We start from the raw sequence: 19,924 nt of genomic DNA, 5'->3' as shown, positions 1-19,924 counted from the left end.
AAAAGGCTTAATTCCTTAAAAAAAAGACGAAATTACACTCTATATCTCAATTTTTCTTAATGTATACATTCGTGCCTCACGATATGAAAAAATGCAGAATTCTCTCATTTGTATTTTTTACTTTTCATCCATACCTCAAAATATTTATAGTCCTTTTTTACCCTTGCTACACCATTCAAACTCTATCAGTGTTGCAGCCCACTGTCTTATGCTCCGACGACCGCCCACATCTTCTACTTATACTCCGACGACCACCGATGACTGCCGCAATCCGCGATTCTCTTTTATTGTGATGGAAAAGGCTGGTGAGTCATTGATTTTATGGATTTGAATACTATGATTTAGGTTAGAAATTGAAAGTGGTTTGAATTACCATTTTTGTTCTTTTAATGGGTTGTTAATTGTAAGTTTGAAACTTAAAAATTTGATGAATATTATAATTTGATTTTTTTAACTATAAAAATGGTGTTGGTTAATTGCAGTAATATTTTTAGTAAAGAAATTGTTACTGCTAATTGCTTAGTAGGTGAAATTCTAATTATGTATTATGATAAGCAGCAAGAAACAAGATTAGGATTTCACTACGGCGGAGGAGCTATTGCTGGTTTCTTTGGCTTTTTAAAACTCCTTAACATATTTCATGTATGTCTTCACCTACCATTATTCCTTTAAGACATTGAAAGTGAGATTACAGAGAAAATAGTGAGTAGGATTACTGCTTTCGCTATGAATTTAATTAATTAATTATTGTGATTCATTTGAAAATGAAGTTGATTTGCAGAGATTCAATGAAGGGTGTTTTATAGAGCTTCTAGTTTGGATACTACTTATATTGATAACTCATCAGGTGGGTTTAGTAAAATTATGGGCTAAGCACAACATCTAGAAGGAGGAGGATGGAAGAACTTTGGTAGATTACAACATCTAGAAAGAGTCTGATCTACACCTTGTCTTGCGACTTCGTGGTGGATGTTAAGCTGTGATTTTAGTCATTTGGATTTTGTATGTGTTTTCATGGCATGATGGTTGTTTGTGTTGCTGGCCATCATTTGAAAAATTGAGCTCTTTCTAATCTACTACTATGTTTTCAGCTATGTTTTTATTTTCGGGATACTGAAATGGCCTTCATGGTTCTGTTAATGACATTTTTGATTCAGTTTTAATAAATGTTGTATTTATGCTCTATGATTATGTTTTTAATGCTTTGTGAATATTCCAACATATAGGCGAATTGAGAAAGTTCACAAATAGAAGGTTTTTCTCTAGTGTGAGTCGAAATATTTGCTTTATAAGTTTATCATGACCGAAAATGCCTTCAGTAAAGAGTTGAAATTTTTTCTATATTCACTTGAATAAAAAAAGTTGTGCACTTCTCTCTTTTTTTGATTACCATATTGAATTATTATGTGAATGCTCTCATCTTACTGATATTCTGTGCATACTTTAAGTTATCATCCTGATTATCCTAATTTATGTTTTAATATAAATTTTATATAAATTCAACATAAATTCAATGTCAATTCCAAATAGTTATTTATTCTAATCAAATTAATTATTAAAAAGTTAACATCCTTAAAATTAAACTTAATATATTAAACTGAAAATAAACTTTATGAGTCTTTCTACAATGGTCGGTGTAAATTTAATGTCAACTTTGTGTGAACTTGATATCAACACAAAATCAACCTTACGTAAACTAAATGTCAACTCAATTTCAACTCAAAATAAACTCTTAAATTTTTTATTATAAATTTAAAATTAACGTAGCCTAATCAAATTAATTTATTAAAAAATTAACATCGTCAAATTTAATTTATAAAGTGGGAAATTAATTAATATTAAACTGAAAAATAAAGTTTATAAGGCTTTTCGCAATTGTTTAATAAACTCAAGTCAACTCAAATTCAAGTTTATATGAACTTGATATCAACACAAAGTCAATTTTATGTAAACTCAACATCAGCTACAAATCAACTAAAAATCAACCAAATATCAAAAATATTTTTTTTTATTTTTCTTCCACGATACATTTCAAAACAATTTTTATCATTTTTTTCTTCTTAATGTTGACATTTCTACTGTTTTGACATATTTGTTTGAATCTGTTGAAATTCTTGTTTTTTTATTTTTTTTAAACATTAAAGATCAAACAAATGTCAACAAAAGATCAACCAAATGGCAACTGAAAATCAACCTTATGTAAACTCAACATCAACTACAAATCGACTAAAAATCAACCAAATGTCAACCACATATTAATTTTTTTTTTAATTTTTCTTCCACGATACATTTCAAAATAATTATTACCATTTTTTTCTTTTTGATGTTGACAAACGTCGATTTCTATTGTTTTGACGGATTTGTTTGAATCTGTTGAAATTCTTATTTTTTATTTTTTAAAATATTAAAGATCAAACAAATGTCAACAAAAAATCAACCAAATGGCAACTGAAAATCAACTAAATGTCAACCGTAAATCAACCGAATGTCAACCAAATTATTTATTATCTTTGACGAAATTTATTTATTTCAATATTAGTCATTGTAATTTTTTATCAATTTGTTTTTCTAAAACAAACATACATATACTAGTTTAAATCTCGGGTTATTGATTCTGGGAGTCACTGTACTTTCCCAAAGTTGCAAAATGGTCACCAAACAATTTTTTGTTCCAAAATGGTCACTGTACTTTGTGATTAGTAACTTCCGGCGATCACTAAATGAAATCCGGTGACTTTTGTCCTATGTGCCTTGCCGGAAGCTGACTCACATTTTTTTTTTGCCGAAAAATGTTTAAAAAATTAGGGAAGAAGATGATGATGTAGAAAAATAAGAGTGATATCGACAATGACATGGCAAAGAGGAAGGTGTGAGTAAGTTTCCGGCAAGCCACGTAGGACAAAAGTCACCGGATTTTATTTGGTGATCACCGGAAGTTACTAATCACAAATTACAGTGACCATTTTGGAAAAAAAAATTGTTCGGTGACCATTTTGCAACTTTGGGAAAGTACAATGACTCCCAGAATCAATAACCCTTAAATCTCACTATATCCAAGGAATATTTTGACATCATATGTTACATTCGATCGTTGCATTTAAATTTATATAAACTTTATGTCAGCTTAATATTAGATAATGTTAATTAAACTAGTTTAGCCTAATTGAAATTGAAAACACTCTTTTTTGACAATTACCAATTTTCATGTACTAACCAATCAATCTGCCCATGAAAGTTAAAATTTTATGCACATTTAGATCATAATTTCTAGCTTCTTTGTCGTTTTTTTTGTCCTTTCTTCATTAACAGTGACATGAAATCATGACAATTTTATAATTAGAAACTAATTTAGCTCTAAATGGAAGACTCTGACTTTAGCTAAATTTGCAAATACTACACAAAATCTAAGCAAGAACATTCTAACATAATTAGCACAATTAAATTGTACAGATATCAACCACTTAATTAATTCAAGAGAACAAAGAATTCAGTAGAAGAAAGAGTGATGGTAGAGTCAACTACTAAACCACCACAAACGAAAAATAGCTATTCCCACCAACAAACCGCTACCACAACCAGCACCATCGTACCTACTGCTCAATAAATTGGACGAGAAGATTTTAACTAGACAGTGATAGATTTCATACGTTTTTTAGCAGACCGCCGCCAGATCTCAACCGGATTGCCGTCGCGCAGCCACTAGATCTTCCTCAAATTGAATCGTCGTATCCTTAACGTCTTCCAGGGCAAGCTTCCTTCCACCGGAATCAATAACTACATACTAACTGATCTGAAACGGATTTCTTTCATTGTTGCCGGCAGTGGAGCTTGTAAAAGAGAGAAGATCATGAGAAAGACATCTCAATGTGCGCTAATATAACTTTATAAGGGACATAATCGTCTTATTGTGAATGTGCTTATAACAAAAAGAAGTAAGAGAGAGTTGTAAATGTGAATATTTAAGGAAGGACATAATCGTCCTATTTTGATGATTATTCTCCGTGTTATTGCATTTGAGGTATTTATGAAAATTTATTTTTTTAATTGAGAGATTTCTGCATTTTTTTAATAGCTGGTGTATTTATGAAAACAAATGGACTACTTGGGTGATTTGTGTGCTTAGCCCAAAAAAAAACCCACCTTGCATTTTTTTTTGTTTATACGCTGACCTTGTAAAAACACCATTTGTACCCAATTGTGAGTTTTTATGTTTCATCTCTACCCAAAAGCATTAAATTGTACTCTTTGCATTTGAAAAAGAGTTTAAAACAACCCTTCATTTTTAACTTATTTACTAATTAGATATTAATGTTATTAATAGTACAAAAATACCATCTTCTTCAAAAAAATTAAAAATAATAATAATTTTTTTTTTGATTTTTAAAAAAATATTTCCGAATTTTTTTAAAAAATTTTAAAAAATATTTCCGACAAAAAAATTAAAAATAATAATAATTTTTTAAAATTTTATAAAATTAAAAAAAATTAATTAATTATTTGGATGTATTTGATTATTTTTTAAGTTTATGGATTTATTTGTATTTTTAAAAATAGAAAAAAATATGTTTTAAACTCTTTTCCAAATGAAAAGAGTACAATTTAATGCTTTTGGGTAGAGATGAAACATAAAAACTCAAAATTGGGTACAAATGGTGTTTTTACAAGGTCAGGGTATAAACGAAAAAAAAAGTGTAAGGTGGGGTTTTTTTAAAAAATTAAGCCTATAAAAAATTGTGTTTAATTTCATCATTTTTCTTCAATATTTTATTTAAATTAATATAATATTATTTGAGAAAATAACAAGAAAACCAACAATTCTTTAGCTTTTTTCGTTAAACACAAATTAAACTATTTTGTTTACATTTGTACCATATTTATTACTATCTTACCAACTCTTCTTAATACTTTTCATCAGCACCATGTCCTACCAAACTTGCACGTGTCCAGTAAAATAACACATCCATCTTCTTCCCCGAGCTTCCATGTTGCCATAAAAAAACTTCTCTCTTCATCACCCATTCTCTACGCTACTCTCACGCCACCATCTTTTTTCCACTCCTACATCTGTCGTCGGGGCTCGCTGCAACCTAGGCGTCGCTGTCAACCTCTTGGGACAAAGAGCTACTAGATCACTAATTGAATCGGATTTGTATCACCTTGATTTGGTTGGAATAAATGAAGTCCAAACTATCTTGTTTATGGTTTGCTTTGAATGCGAAGCAAGGATATGCATTAATAAAAAACTGAGATCCATTTTTGAGGTGTAAATTCAAAATTAGAGTCAAACAACCAACCAGATGTCGCCGAAATGGGTTCATGTAGTTTTGGTGAAAAATGGGTTCATGTAGTTCCATTAGCTGTTCTTCCTAAAAGAGAAAGAAGAGTGATAGTTCAAGAGGGAGGGACTTTTTTGTTGTTTTAGTACAAAGATCAGATTTTTGCCCTTGAAAAATATGTGTGGTATGATGTGGTAAAAGATTTATGGTGGGATTTTTAGTTTGGTCATTAGGAACAGAGGTAGTTGATATAAAGCCCATTTTCAAAATATTAAAAAAATTGACTTCAAATTAATAAAATTAATTGGTAGTAAATATTTTTGATACATATTTGGATACATATTCGATACATATTTGATACATCTCTGATATATAATTTAGATCGTTTAGACATTTTTTTTTATTTTTTTATCGATTTTATTAAATCAACCGACTAATCAGATCCGTTTGTTATTATATTTTTAAAAAATGGATACATCTTCGATACATATTTTATTTAATTCTAATCGACTATATTTAATTATAACTCGAATATATTTTTAATACATCTCTGATACACAATTTATATATTATAGATACATATTTGATACATTAATTAAATTAACTGACTAATTCAATTGGTTCGTTTTTAAATTTAAAAAAGCTTATAATTAATATTATTATATTTATTGTTTTATATATATTTGATCAGTTTGTTTTCATTATTTGACTGAAAGTCCCAAGGTGGAAGAAATGAGAAAGACGAGTATAAGTGCAAAATATTCGATAAATATTTGATACATCTCCGATATATATTTAATGCATCTTGGATACATACGTGATACATTTTCGATACATAATTTATACGTGGTATTTATAAAAATATATTAAACATGATAGATATATTTTTTAAATGTACTTAATAGATACATCACTGATACATAATTTATACACGATAGATATATTTTTAAATATATTTAAATATATACATGATAGATACATTTTTACTAAATTTATACACGATATATATTTAAATAGATACATGATATATACAGTTTTATTACACTTATTTTTTACACTTATTTGATACATTTTGCGATGTATCAAATTTTTTATTACATGTATTATATATTTATTTTAATATATGTTTGATACATATTCGATACATAATTTATACATGAGAAATATATTATTCATGCATTAGACCCGTGTTCGGTATGTATGAACAATATATTCGATAATAATTAATAAAATTATTTTTAGTACATATGTGATAAATCTTTGATACATAATTTATACATGAAAAATATATTATTCATGCATCGGACCCGTGTCCGATATATATCAATATCATATTTGTTTGATACATCATTGATACACAATTATTTATTGTTAGTTAATTAAACTAATTTTTTACTTTTTGTAAATATTATTTTGAATAGTTTTGTGGATTATTTTTATATTTGTAAATGTACAGAAATAATAAAATACTATAAATAATCAGTATATATTTTTAAAAAATAAATAGATTACTATCAATTTTTTTTTGAAATGATGTCTCAGAGATGTATCAGAGATGTATCAGAGATGTATCGTATGATATTACAAAACTGTGTCTATAATTTGTTGATGCTTGCTTGCTATAGGTGCTGACACGCTGACGCGCTCTGACGTGCTGACGCGTTATGACGCGCGCTGACACAAAAATCACATGTGCTAGTTGTTGTGTTTCCTTTTTATTAAGATGGTATTATGCTTGCCATGTGTCACCTATTTAATGGAATGGTGTTTGTTGTAAACTTTTTTGCTTTTGTGGTAGGAATGATAAATAAGGGAGTTAGGTGACAATGTGTGAAATGTTGAGCTATTTTTGTGGTATTTTTGTGATCTTCTCATATTATTTTGCTTAATATAATTTTTAAAAAAGATATTTAAAGTAAAAAAATAATTACACATCATTATATCAAGTAACATTTTTAAATAATAAAAAAAACTAATCTAGCAAATGTACTTTTTAATAAAGATAGCATTATATTTCCATAGACTATAATTAAACAATATTAAATTTTTATCACTTTAGCAAACAAAAAAACATATAAATTAATTTCTTACTATTTAAACATAACTAATAAAAACAAATTAAAACTGTAAATTCACCTAATAGCTAAGTCCTTTCACTAGTGCATGAGGTTGGGGTTCGACCCCGACTCTCTCATATCGTGGTATGCAATTTGCATGTATAAAATATACTCCCTCCGTCCTAATTTAATTGACCAAATTTTCTATTTTGGGTGTTTCATTCTATTTGAAAACTTATATTTATAAAATATTTTTCACACTATTTTTCTTATTTTACCCTTATCAATTAATGCATTTTAAAAACATTTTTTAAAAAAATGGTGAAGCATTTAATGTAATATAAGGATATGAAAATAAAGTTACTAAAATTTCTTAAACAATGTGCAATGAAAATTTTCTCAATTAGAATGGGACAGAGGGAGTACGTAATAATACTAATTAATTCCTATTAACTCTATATCTAAAAAAAAAAACATCTCATCAAATTTAAAAGAGAATATCAGTAATTTACAAGAAAATTCAAAACGTTCCAGGTTGATTCTTAACCAATTAAGAACGGCCACGTTTGGCTTTAGAAAATGAATGATAATTAAAACGGTTATCTCCAAGAAAAAACGAAGATAAGGCAGAAAAAAGAATGGCAACTAGTTCTTCTTCTTCACTCACAGTTCTCTTATCAAATCCAATTCCCAAAATCAGCTCTCACAAATTCAAACTCAATAATCAGCTTTTGAACCAGAAAACCCTCATATTTAACAACTGTACTCAGAGATCAGTGAGAGTAAAAGCAGCTGGATTGTCTCAAATAGAGCCTGATCTCAATGAAGATCCTACTGATCGTTGGGCCACTCCGAGTATCGATCCTGTATGTTTTATTTCATCGGTTTATGCGTTTTTGATGTTAATTAACAGAGGTTTTAATCAGTGCCCCGTACTGTGTTGCTTAATATCAGGAAGATTTTAAATATGGAGAATATGATGGGCATCATACTTACTCTGAAGGCCAGGAAAAAAGTAAGTCATTTTCTTCTCTGCAGTTTTTTCTTTTAATTCAAAATTAAAGCAGTTTAACGAATTATAATACATGTTAGTATTAACATTTATTGAATCTGTGATTGTATAGGAACAGCTTGGGAATTAGTTGTAGCAGACTATGAAGCAGTAGAGCCTCCAACAGGTTTTCAAGGTAAATGCAACTACGTATCGCAAAGTTTTTGTTTTCAGTATAGTATTTATGTAGCACGCAAATATAAACTCCGAAAAAAAATTGAAAAGAAAATGGAAAAATGCTAGTACTAATTTTTATGAGAATGAATGATATATGTAGAAATTTAGATTTTTGAAAATTATTTTGAGAAATGGAAATGAAATGTGGAGAAGTATGATTCAAGAAGTGTAAATTAATTAGATTGCATATAATTAGGGGAAATTTTCAATGGCAATCTCTCAATTTATGTCGTTCAATTTCTATTTTGTATCTCTATTACTGTGTGTCTGAAATGGACTCCCGTGACGTCCATTTTCAACATATTCGAAGACATTGTAATCAAGTGGCTCATGCTTTAGCCAAATGGGGTGTGTTTTTCGGTAAAGATTGTACTAGTGACGGTGAAGTTCCTTTCCCGGTCATTGAACTTGTTAATTCGTTTGCTTAATTAATAAAGTTCAATCTTTCTTCTCAAAAAAAAAAAATAAACGGCGGCTAACTAAAGTCTTATTTGGACTGATAGGTTTATTATTTTTAGATACCATCTTTTGGGCCTCAATAAGAATATAATTGGTCACAATGTCATTAAATTTTGAAGGAAACAGAGCTAGAATGACTTTAGGGAAATATGAATATAAAATAGAAATTGCAAAGGAGTATAATTATGAATTAAAGTTTTGAGACTGTTGTAGGAGATAGACAAAAATATAGGAACTCTCAATGAAAACTACCTCTGATATAAGCTAATATTTCAGCCTTTAGGTTTAATTTTCAATAATTATTTTACAGGACTTATCTCGTGGCTCTTCCTTCCAGCAGTTGCAGCTGCAATGTACTTCGATGCACCGGTAATTATTTCATTTTATTTTTCAATTTGAGTTCAAATTTAAAACTTCAAGAGCTTGATTTATGATCATAAAGCAAAATGGAATTGGTAAAATTGGCATTTACGGTCAAGAGTTTGAAATTGGTGTGAATTTCAGGGGGAGTATTTGTTCATAGGAGCAGGATTATTCGTAATCATATTTTGCATTATAGAGATGGATAAGCCGGACAAGCCTCACAATTTTGAACCTCAGATTTATAATATGGAGAGAACAGCTCGTGACAAGCTAATAAACGAGTATAATTCAATGAATAAATGGGAGTTCAATGAGAAATATGGTGATCTTTGGGATTTCACTATTCCGAAGACTAGAGATGATATAATGAAGAGATAATTAGTCACCTTCATAGCCAATTATTATTATAGTTTTTGTAAATTCAAATTTGATATTCTAAAAGGAATGTGCATATAATTTTTATATTTACTTGTAATGTTATCAAAACGGAAAATGCTTTATAACCCACCTATTTAACCCACCTTCAATAACCCACCTTACGTGGCAGGATTTCATTCGTCCAATACCCACCCAAAAATGTATATCTCAAGAAACAAAATTTAATGCATCCACTCTTTAACTGACACGTCAGGCGGTACAAGAAGGTGGGTTAAAAGAGTTGGGTTATATAGCATTACTCTATCAAAACCAACTCAGTCATCGAATTGGTAAAGACAAAGGGTGATGGGTTAAAGGTTCAACCGCGGTCTAACTAGGGTTGAAAATAATATTACTATATTTATGTAATTATATGAAAAAAAATGTTTCATATAATAAAATAATTGAAAAATGCAATTGTAGATTACATAAATTATAAAAAATTATTAGAATACTAAATTAAAGAGAAAAAAAATTATCCGAAAAAATTAGTCTAAAACTTCTAACAATCTCTATAAAACAATATGTATTTCTATTTAATTGAATAATTTAATTAAAAAATAGAACATATATAGCTTATAAATTTTGTTATTCAGTAATTACGTTTGAAATGAATAAATATTTTAGTTTAGAGTGAAAAAATTAAATTAAATCAAATAATGAAAAAACCCGTAAAATCTATTAAATTTAAACCGGCTTTTCCGGGTCATACGGGTTTTGGCCGGGTCGAACCGGTTTTAACCGGTTTTTAAAAAAAGATTTTATGAGTATTTCGGTCCGGCCAAGATACTGGTTCTTGAGTTTCTCGGTTGAACCGGCCGGGCCGATTCTGACAACAATACTTGTGATCAGGGGCGGAACTAGGGAGGGTCGAAGACGGTCGGCCGACCCTCCTCACCGGAAAAAAAATTAAAAAAACAAACAGAATTTTTAGGTTTTTTTCAAAGGGGCGGTTATAACCGCCCCTAGAAACCGCCCCTACATGTGTTAGGGGCGGTTTTTTCTTTGTAGTGGCGGTTAAAACCGCCCCTAGAACTACAAATCAACAGATTTATACCATATTTACAGCCGTTTGATTTTTTAAATAGCCAAACGTAAAAATTTCGACCCTGCTAAATTGGAGTCCTGGTTCCGCCATTACTTGTGATACATGTTTATATTTATCTTTAAAATTAGAGTTTGTGTTAAAAGAAACTCCAGAAATTTAATTGGTTGAAGACTTTAATAGAACTTTAATTTTTGGCTTAATCACCAAAAAATGCCAAACCTATACGTTTTGTGTCAATTATAGCCAAACCTTTAAAAATCACCAGATTTAGCCAAATCTTATATGTTATGTTTCTTTTTTAGCCATTTTTGAATCGAACCGGTTTTTTTGACACCGTGTCGTCCATTTCACCGTCAACTAAGCAATTGGCTGGCATGCCAACTGAAATATTTAAATAAGGTTTGGCTATAACTGACACAAAATGCATAGGTTTGGTATTTTTTGGTGAATAAAACTAATTTTAAAATTAAATAATTAAATGATTAATTATATTATAATAAAATTTATATATATTTAAAAAATAATATTTTATTTAACGCTAATTAAAATTAATTTATTTTTTTTACTAAATTTAAATAATTTTAATATTTTTTTACATATTTGATGGATATATAATTAATTTAAATTCTATTAAAAATGTCATATTCATCTTAAAATTTTATTTTTTTTTAATTCCAGTCGTTGGTTCTTTGACACTGCCGCCGTTTGAGACCCAATTGTTCGTCTTCCGACGAACAATCTGAAAGTAATATACAGAACAAACATACGACAATGTTCATAATTCAACTATACACACATAAACATAAAAATAATCACTGAATAAACTGCTTATTTAAAGGACAAGTGTAATTATTTTCTCATTTTTTTTCTTTAAAAAGTGAAGCTCATTGTGCTGTAATTAATATATATCATGAAGTTTATATGTCATTTTACTCGGCATAGCTAAAAACTTACCTTAATTTACACATACCTATTTTATTTATTACCTAAATCCAGTCATAACAAGATCTCAACAACATTAAAAATAATAAATTAAGTTCAAAATAATCATGAACATTAATCCCTTTCACCAAATTTAATTTAACATTAATTCCTAAGTAATACATTAATTTATTTTTTTAATTACATATTCATTAAAATATATTATAATATAAATTTATTAGATTTAATTAGGTTTAATAAAAAATTAAAACTAATATTAATTAGTATTAAATAGGAAATATTAATTATTTTTAAATATATATAAATTTCATAAATGATATAATTAATTTACTAATTATTAAATTTAAAAATTAGCTTGAATTTAAAATTAGATTTATTCACCCAAAAAATACCAAACCTATTTTTTTTCCGTCAGTTATAGCCAAACCTTATTTAAATATTTCAGCTGACATGCCAGCCAATTGCTTAATTGGCGGTGACGTGGACGACACAGTGTCAGAAAAACCGGTTCGATTCAAAAATGGCTAAAAAAGAAACAGAACATATAAAATTTGGCTAAATCTGATGATTTTTAAAGATTTGGCTATAATTGACACAAAACGTATAGGTTTGGCATTTTTTGGTGGTTAAGCTTTAATTTTTCAATACTATTATTTTCTTACAAATGCGCTATAATTTATCTTCAAAGTTTCTCGACAAACTTTTGAATTTTTATTGCTGACCAATGAAGTATATACTCCTTTGCCTCCTAAATGAGAAATAATTTTACTGTTGACCAATGAGGTATATACTCCTTTTGAATTTGTTTATTATGTAACACGTGATATAAATTAATATGATATAAAGTAATTGATAGTAATATTTTTACTAGAACTAATGTAATATACATTGATTGGTTATCACATAAATTAATGTCACGTGTCATATTTTAAATAGATAATTCATATAAATAGAGTTCACCACTTCACCTAACAATATTTTCCCAAATTAATAAACTGTTTTAAATAAATATAAATATTTTAAAAATGAATTAATTTAAATAAAATAAATTAAGCTATAAGGCTCTAGTGATGCACCACATGTGGAGTTATAATTTAGGTCTAATTACTTAAAAAGCACCCACGTTAAAACTTTTTTTCATTTATACCCTCACATAGGAAAATAACCAATTATACCCTTTTTGGATTTTTAGATTTCATCTCTACTCCGAAATATTAAAATGATCTTTTTTTATTTAAAAAAAATTCAAAATAATCCTTCATTTTAACTCATATTCTAATTAAATACTAATATTATTAATTATATAAAAACATATTTTTCTTAAAAAAAATTAGTAAATAATTTTTAAATTAAATCTATATTAATCGTTAATTATTTTTTAAAATAAAAAACCATAAAAAATATTTTTCGGGAGACGCACTAGAGCAGCTCCTTCTCTAGATTTTGAGAAGGAGCAGCTCGCTCCTTCTCCAGATCTGGAGAAGGAGCGAGCTGGAGAAGGAGCGAGCAGCTCCTTCTCTAATGGAGAAGGAGGGAGGAGCTGCTGCTCCTTCTCCGATCTGAGAAGGAGCCCGCTCCTCCGATGTGGCGGAGTGGATCGGTTGGGAATTTTTTTAACTTATTTTAAAAAAGTAAAAATTAATTAATTATTAGGTGTATTTGAACATTTTTAAAATTTAAGAATTTGTTTGTATTTTTTCAAATAGAAAAAATATATAATATAATTTTTATATTTAGTGTTTTTAATATTTACATCCCTAAATTAATTAAATCGTCAATTTTACCATTGTCTGGCGTAGAGATGAAATCTAAAAATTTTAAAAAGGGTACAAACGGTTATTTTCTTATATGAGGGTATAAATGAAAAAAAAATTCAACGTGGGTGATTTTTAAATAATTAGGCTTATAATTTATTGAAATTGAACTGCTTTCTTATCGACTTATCATCATCCATTTCCAAACACTCAGTGCACAGCTGGACCCATTTATCCTAATGAGTAATGACTTTCTTCGTTTTACATTAATGGAAACTTCCCATATGTCAAGCCTGATAGTGCTCAAGAAGTTTAGGTCAAATTTGTCTACCGGACCTCTACACGAGGGGGCACATTTGATGATATAATAGGGTTTAAGGTTTAACAGTAAAAATTCACTAATTTTACTTTTAAGTCAAATTACATCACTAGAAACTTCTGTATTCATAAAATATTTTATTTGTGAAAAAAAAGTTAGTATATTTTTTAATTTTTAATAAAAAAGTTTATGTTTTATAAGCTATTAGTGGTGTTAATTATTTTGGGTGCATTTTGACTTTTGTATTTTTTATAATTTTTGGTATATTTATTTATCATACACTTTAGAGCTGAAAATGTCAATTTATGATAAATAGAATCTTCTTATACCAGCTAATTTTTTCCCCACGGCATGGCCTCCGATTCATTTTGAACATTTTGTGGAAAAATTATTCTTTCTCAGGATTGAAAATACTCGAGTAAATTTTCTTGAGGATACATGTGTATATTATGTTCTCAATTTTCCTGTATAAAGTCGATCATACAGATAATCAAATTTATGACTTATGAAGTTTATCTTGACCATATATTTCTAACCTAATACTTATTTTCAATTCCTTACTTTTTGATTTACATCTGTTGATCAACTTACGTAACAAAATCAAATTTTATATGATACACCAGAATATAAAAATAAAAACATGTGTTGATCCTCAAATTAGTTGCCTAGCCATGGAACGTTTAGCTGGTAATGCAAAATGTTTATATGCCAATTCTTTACAAAAAATTACCTCTGACTTTTTTGTATAAATTATTATAATGTATGAATTTTAAATTTTCTAAATCATTTTTTTTTAATTTTTTACAAATATATCAAACACATAGCAATAACCATTTTTTATTGTTAGAGTGTTAAAATGACAAAAAAAAAAGCCAATTTTTACTTTATCTTTGCAACCACATTAGCAGAAAATTACAATGATACATGGAATGATATATTTGTTAGCGTAACATGAAAATGACATATCATAGTTTGAAATTTATGTTTGAACTTGTTAGTAGTGATGTGACTAAAATATTAATTTAAAAAATAAAATTTAAACATTAAACATTAAACAAATTTAAAAAAGTTCAGATATCATTAAATATAAATTTTCCAATTCTTAATTGGCTTTAATTCCATTGAAATGGCATTCACAAGTTGATCGGGTCAACCCATTTGTACTAAAGAACAAATTATAAAAATGACACCTTAATTTGTCACTATTGACAAAAAGAGCTGCAATACATTAAACTGGTAAGAGAACACAAATTCATAATCAGAAACCCCAAGCTCAGCTGCCACAAAAAATGAAACTCATTTATGTCTTCTTCTTTCTTTACCTTAATCATATTCGCAACCATCTTCAAGCTCAGCCAAGCACTGAAGGAATCGCCTGCGCCATTAACCAAACCATAAATCCATGCCAAACCTACGCTTTTTACAGAGCCACGTCACCTAATTACCTTGAACTGGCCTCCGTCGGCGATCTTTTTTCCGTCAGCCGGTTGATGATATCAGAACCAAGCAACATCTCGTCTCCGGCCTCCCCATTAATCCCAAATCAATCTCTATTTATACCCATTTCATGTTCTTGCAAAACTGTGAACTCCACTACTAATATTTCTTACTCCTTTTCAAATATTTCATACACTATCAAAGCAGGCGACACCTATTACATCGTATCCACTAATAACTTCCAAAATCTAACCACTTTTCAAGCGGTTGAAGTTGTGAACCCGACCCTTGTTCCTACGTTGCTTGATATCGGGCAAGAAGTTTTTTTCCCTATATTTTGTAAGTGTCCGAATCAAACCCAGCTGCGAAATCAGGTGAATTTTATGGTCTCTTATGTTTTTCAACCTTCTGATAACTTGTCATTAGTTGCTTCAACATTTGGAGTTCAGACAGAGTCTATTGTTGATGTAAATGGTAACAATATTCAACCTTTTGATACTATTTTCATTCCGGTTAATAAACTTCCAAAATTGCCCCAGCCTGTAGTTTTTCCTGCTGTGTCTACTGTGAAAAAGGAGAGAAAAGGGTTGATAATAGGATTATCTGTTGGGCTTGGTATTTGTGCAATTCTGTTGATTTTGGTTGGTGGGGTTTGGGTTTTGAGAGAAGGTAAGTTGAGGAGGAGACAGAGGGAGAATTATGAGGAGGAACGGATTTATAAAGGAGAGAGAGGTTTGAAGGATATGGAAATAAGTTTGATGGCTGATGTTTCAGATTGTTTGGATAAGTATAAGGTGTTCAAGATTGATGAGTTGAGAGAAGCTACTGATGGGTTTAATGAGAGTTTCTTGATTCAAGGCTCTGTTTATAAAGGATCCATTCATGGAGAGGATTATGCCATCAAGAAGATGAAGTGGAATGCCTATGAAGAGCTTAAGATTTTACAAAAGGTAATCTTTCTGTCTTGTGTTGTACATTTTATCTTTTGATTCTTGTTATATGATTTAGCCGCCCGTAACTCAAAATATACTGATCTCAAGTAGCTATTGGGGTTCTAAGATCATATGTTCTGGAAGAAGATTCAAAATAATAGAAATTATTGGGATAAACACTGAAACGTCCAGTAGATAAGGACACAAGTGTATGACTTCATTTAAAAATTGAAGTTGTTTAACTTTTATAGCTCAAAGAATATGTTGGTTAGGTAATTAACTACTATATTGACTGGTCAATTTAGTAGTTAATTGAAATTTAAATTGTGGGATTATATTATTTCATTTTCATAAAATATATCATAGGTTAGTAATAATTGAACAGGAAATGATTTTATAAGTTGTGTCAGCCTGACCCTGTTTCTTTGGAATTTTCTATTTTGGATTGCTTTTGATTACCAATTCATAACATTACTCTATTACATTTCTTGTTCTCTTCATTCTTAGTACTATAAAATAAGAAAATGATGTCATTAAGAATGAAACTGTTGAATCATGTTCCGTGGTGCTTGAAAGTTGAGAGTATAACGATCCCTTTGCAAGCCAAAACAAAGATAGTATATTATGATTATGGGCGTTTGTGAAACATTTTGAACCTACCTTTGGCTGTTTGTGAGTAGAAGAAATGGCAAAATGGAATCATGCCATTACTTGATGCTGCAGATAAGTGAATGGACCATACTCCAATAAATGAGAAACTAATTACAACATATTGTTGATAAAAGAATGAATTCTCTGCCACTAAATCCCATATTATGTCCATAGATGAATTTTGTTTTCTTTTTGTTAAGATGATTAGACTGTGACATGTCTCTGGTTCTTTGGTTTGGAATCTTATTTAGTTTATCTATATACTCCATTACAGATTGTCACCAATGTCTTGAACATATTTTTCAAAAGGAAAAAAAAAACTCCAGATCAAACTTTTCCCTTATTTTCCTCTGTAGTTTCAGTCTTGATTTTCAAGTTTAAGTCTTTATAATTTTTCTTAGCAAATAGTTGGCTGTTTTTCCTCACAAGTTCATAATATGTTGTTTATTAAAGGTAAACCACGGCAATTTGGTGAAGCTAGAAGGCTTTTGCATAGACTCGGAGGACGCTAGTTGCTATCTAATCTATGAATACATAGAAAATGGTTCACTCTACACATGGTTACATGGCAACAAGGATGAAAAGCTAAACTGGAAGACAAGGTTACGGATTGCCATTGACATAGCCAACGGTCTGCAATACGTTCATGAGCATACTAGGCCAAGGGTTGTGCACAAAGATATTAAGAGTGGCAACATTCTTTTAGATTCAACAATGAGAGCGAAAATTGCCAACTTCGGACTAGCAAAATCAGGTTGCAATGCGATAACAATGCATATAGTTGGTACTCAGGGCTACATTGCACCGGAATATCTAACTGACGGAGTAGTCTCAACAAAGATGGATGTTTTCGCATTTGGTGTTGTTCTGCTCGAGCTCGTATCTGGCATGGAAGCTATTGACGAAGAGGGTAAAGTTTTGTGGGCAAAAGTTGGTGAAATTTGGGATGGAAATGAGGAAAGGAAGGAGAAGAGATTGAAGGCATGGCTGGATGGGAGCATTATGGACGAGTCGTGTTCGATGGAGAGTGTAAAAAATGTAATGAATATTGCTGTTGCCTGTGTGCATAAAGATCCTTCAAAAAGGCCTAGTATGGTTGATGTTGTGTATGCTTTGTGCAAGAGTGATGATTTGTTTTTTGACATTTCAGAAGATGGATTTGCTGATCATCAAATTATGGCAAGATAAGTTAAAGTTTTGTAGTTTTCAGAATATGTATATTTGAGTGTGTGATAATTGATGCAGTATATGTACAATAAAATATTGTGAAACATAAACTGAATAACTATTTTTTTTTCTTAGGGAGCATTTTATCATATATTGTTTTTCGTACAAGATGTCAAGAACACAAAAGCCTACCTTGCCAATAGAGTATGCATTATACAAGCCTGATTCCAACCTGGGCTCGGTTTGGGCAATAATGTTCATCATTCAAACCCGGTTCTTATATAATAGATTCCTTCGGGTTCAGGTTTGGCTTGTTGGACAAAATTAAAAATTAATTAATATATAAATTCAAATAAGTCGGGTTTCGAGTGTGGTTCTGTTTTGATGTGGGAAACACTAACTAATAGGTACATAACTGTCCTATTGATTTTTCTTTCTATTGAGTTTTTCAACTAAAAAACAAATGACCAGTGACAAGTGACAACAATCTTCACTGGACTTTACTATAAATTATGCTTTATGATAAAATGATACATTACACAGCAAGAAATTAAAATAAATGATACCTATATATAATATATTTTAAATAAATTTTTAAATCTATGGCTAATAATACCAACTTCAGAATTAATATATGACTTAAAGAGTTTCTCAAAAATCAGTCATCTAAAATTAAATTGAAATGCATAAAATTTAACAAAAAAAATATTCCAACAACTAAAGTATCGATGGGTGATGACTTGCTGAGTAATTATGTGCTGGGAAGTATTATTGTGGAATGGCCAAATGTCGTAAAAAGGCCAAATTTTTCATAAAAGTTTCACGAAAATCCCGACCTTTCAATTTTGTCAATTTTAGCCAAAAACATATTATTTGGTTTCAATTGTGGCCAACTCTCAATTTGCCTATGTGTCGCCTATATGGCATGCACATATATTGAAAGGTCAGGACTTTTATAAAACCAAATAATCAATTTTTGGCCAAAATCGACAAAATTGAAAGGTCAGGACTTTTGTGAATCAAATAATCAATTTTTGGCCAAAATCGACAAAATTGAAAGGTCAGGACTTTTGTGAAATATTTGGCCTTTTTATGACATTTGCCCTTGTGGAATCAATATGAATAATGTGATGACTTGAGGTTTTGGGTATTTTAGTGTTTTCCTAATGGACAAAAGGCTGTCAAATCTAAAGCCACATCAGCCAGACACGTGATTTTACCAAAAAAATAAACTCCAAAAATTGTACTAGTATATTTTTTAAATGTTTAACCACTTAAAAATACTCCATCTTTTAATTTTATTTTTGTTTATGGCCACATCTTTCAAAATTTTCAAATTTATTCCATTTTTAATTTTATTTTTAGTTGTAGCAAATTATTTAGATTAGAGCGGAAAAAATTTAAATAAACCTATTATATTATTTCATTTTTAAAATTTATCATGATAAAAATACAAATTGTAATAATATAAAAAACATATTTGAACTTTTTTTCATTTAAATTTGGGACAAATGGTTACAATTGAAAGTGAAAATTGCAAATAGATTAAAATTGAAGATTTTGAAAGATATTGCCATAAACGAAAAAAATAAAAAAGGAGTATTTGTAAGTGATTAAGCGTTTTTTAAATGTATAATTGTAAACGATTATTATATTTCTTATAGCAATTATTACATATCTTAACTATAATAATTATTAAGATGTTAAATTTTCAATAATTTTAACCCAAAGCATACAAGTGAGATGGTAAGTTGCTCTTATGCCTATAAGTTTGCAAGTTCGAATCATACTTATTTATGCAACCGTTTAAAACTTGGAGTTATAGTCTGCCTCCTGCAAGAGATCTATACTCCTCAAATGGATATTAATCTAAA

The 19,924-nt window shown here is 29.3% G+C and overlaps 3 protein-coding genes across 10 annotated transcripts; all 3 read left to right on the top strand.

The window, feature by feature from the left end:
* The first annotated feature begins 1 nt into the window (after position 1).
* On the top strand, positions 2 to 1,185 carry LOC126669625 (uncharacterized). 8 transcript variants are annotated; one of them, XR_007638522.1, is made up of 3 exons: positions 50 to 305; positions 559 to 642; positions 782 to 1,185. XR_007638522.1 is itself a non-coding variant. In XM_050363139.2 (2 exons), exons 1-2 carry the CDS (start codon positions 92 to 94, stop codon positions 884 to 886), a joined length of 330 nt encoding a protein of 109 aa, XP_050219096.1. In that variant the 5' UTR covers positions 2 to 91; the 3' UTR covers positions 887 to 1,185. The 8 variants fall into 8 exon arrangements, 1 of the variants encoding a protein (XP_050219096.1); XR_007638524.2 differs by having other exon boundaries at positions 55 to 305; positions 559 to 706; positions 848 to 1,185; XR_007638520.2 differs by having other exon boundaries at positions 56 to 305; positions 771 to 1,185.
* Positions 1,186 to 7,930: 6,745 nt separating this feature from the next.
* On the top strand, positions 7,931 to 9,851 carry LOC126666878 (photosynthetic NDH subunit of subcomplex B 5, chloroplastic). The gene is made up of 5 exons (XM_050359767.2): positions 7,931 to 8,199; positions 8,288 to 8,348; positions 8,458 to 8,520; positions 9,331 to 9,389; positions 9,525 to 9,851. Exons 1-5 carry the CDS (start codon positions 7,972 to 7,974, stop codon positions 9,759 to 9,761), a joined length of 648 nt encoding a protein of 215 aa, XP_050215724.1. The 5' UTR covers positions 7,931 to 7,971; the 3' UTR covers positions 9,762 to 9,851.
* A 5,148-nt stretch (positions 9,852 to 14,999) lies between these two features.
* On the top strand, positions 15,000 to 18,201 carry LOC126669891 (serine/threonine receptor-like kinase NFP). Its single transcript, XM_050363529.2, has 2 exons — positions 15,000 to 16,250; positions 17,337 to 18,201. Exons 1-2 carry the CDS (start codon positions 15,153 to 15,155, stop codon positions 18,069 to 18,071), a joined length of 1,833 nt encoding a protein of 610 aa, XP_050219486.1. The 5' UTR covers positions 15,000 to 15,152; the 3' UTR covers positions 18,072 to 18,201.
* The last annotated feature ends 1,723 nt before the right edge of the window (positions 18,202 to 19,924 follow it).

Source organism: Mercurialis annua, linkage group LG2 (genome assembly GCF_937616625.2).
Source record: "Mercurialis annua linkage group LG2, ddMerAnnu1.2, whole genome shotgun sequence".
NCBI lineage: Eukaryota > Viridiplantae > Streptophyta > Magnoliopsida > Malpighiales > Euphorbiaceae > Mercurialis > Mercurialis annua.
The sequence above is the reverse complement of the archived record's forward strand: the minus strand, read 5'-3'. Positions and strand labels throughout refer to the sequence as shown.

Bases quoted from the DNA above. Each gene is read 5' to 3' on its own strand.
- LOC126669891 (XM_050363529.2), top strand. From the start codon at position 15,153: ATGAAACTCATTTATGTCTTCTTCTTTCTTTACCTTAATCATATTCGC. The intron at 16,251-17,336 runs GTAATCTTTCTG...TGTTTATTAAAG, and splicing joins AGCTTAAGATTTTACAAAAG to GTAAACCACGGCAATTTGGT.
- LOC126666878 (XM_050359767.2), top strand. From the start codon at position 7,972: ATGGCAACTAGTTCTTCTTCTTCACTCACAGTTCTCTTATCAAATCCA. The intron at 8,521-9,330 runs GTAAATGCAACT...ATTATTTTACAG, and splicing joins GCCTCCAACAGGTTTTCAAG to GACTTATCTCGTGGCTCTTC. The intron at 9,390-9,524 runs GTAATTATTTCA...TGTGAATTTCAG, and splicing joins CAATGTACTTCGATGCACCG to GGGGAGTATTTGTTCATAGG.
- LOC126669625 (XM_050363139.2), top strand. From the start codon at position 92: ATGCAGAATTCTCTCATTTGTATTTTTTACTTTTCATCCATACCTCAA. The intron at 306-770 runs GTGAGTCATTGA...TTGAAAATGAAG, and splicing joins TATTGTGATGGAAAAGGCTG to TTGATTTGCAGAGATTCAAT.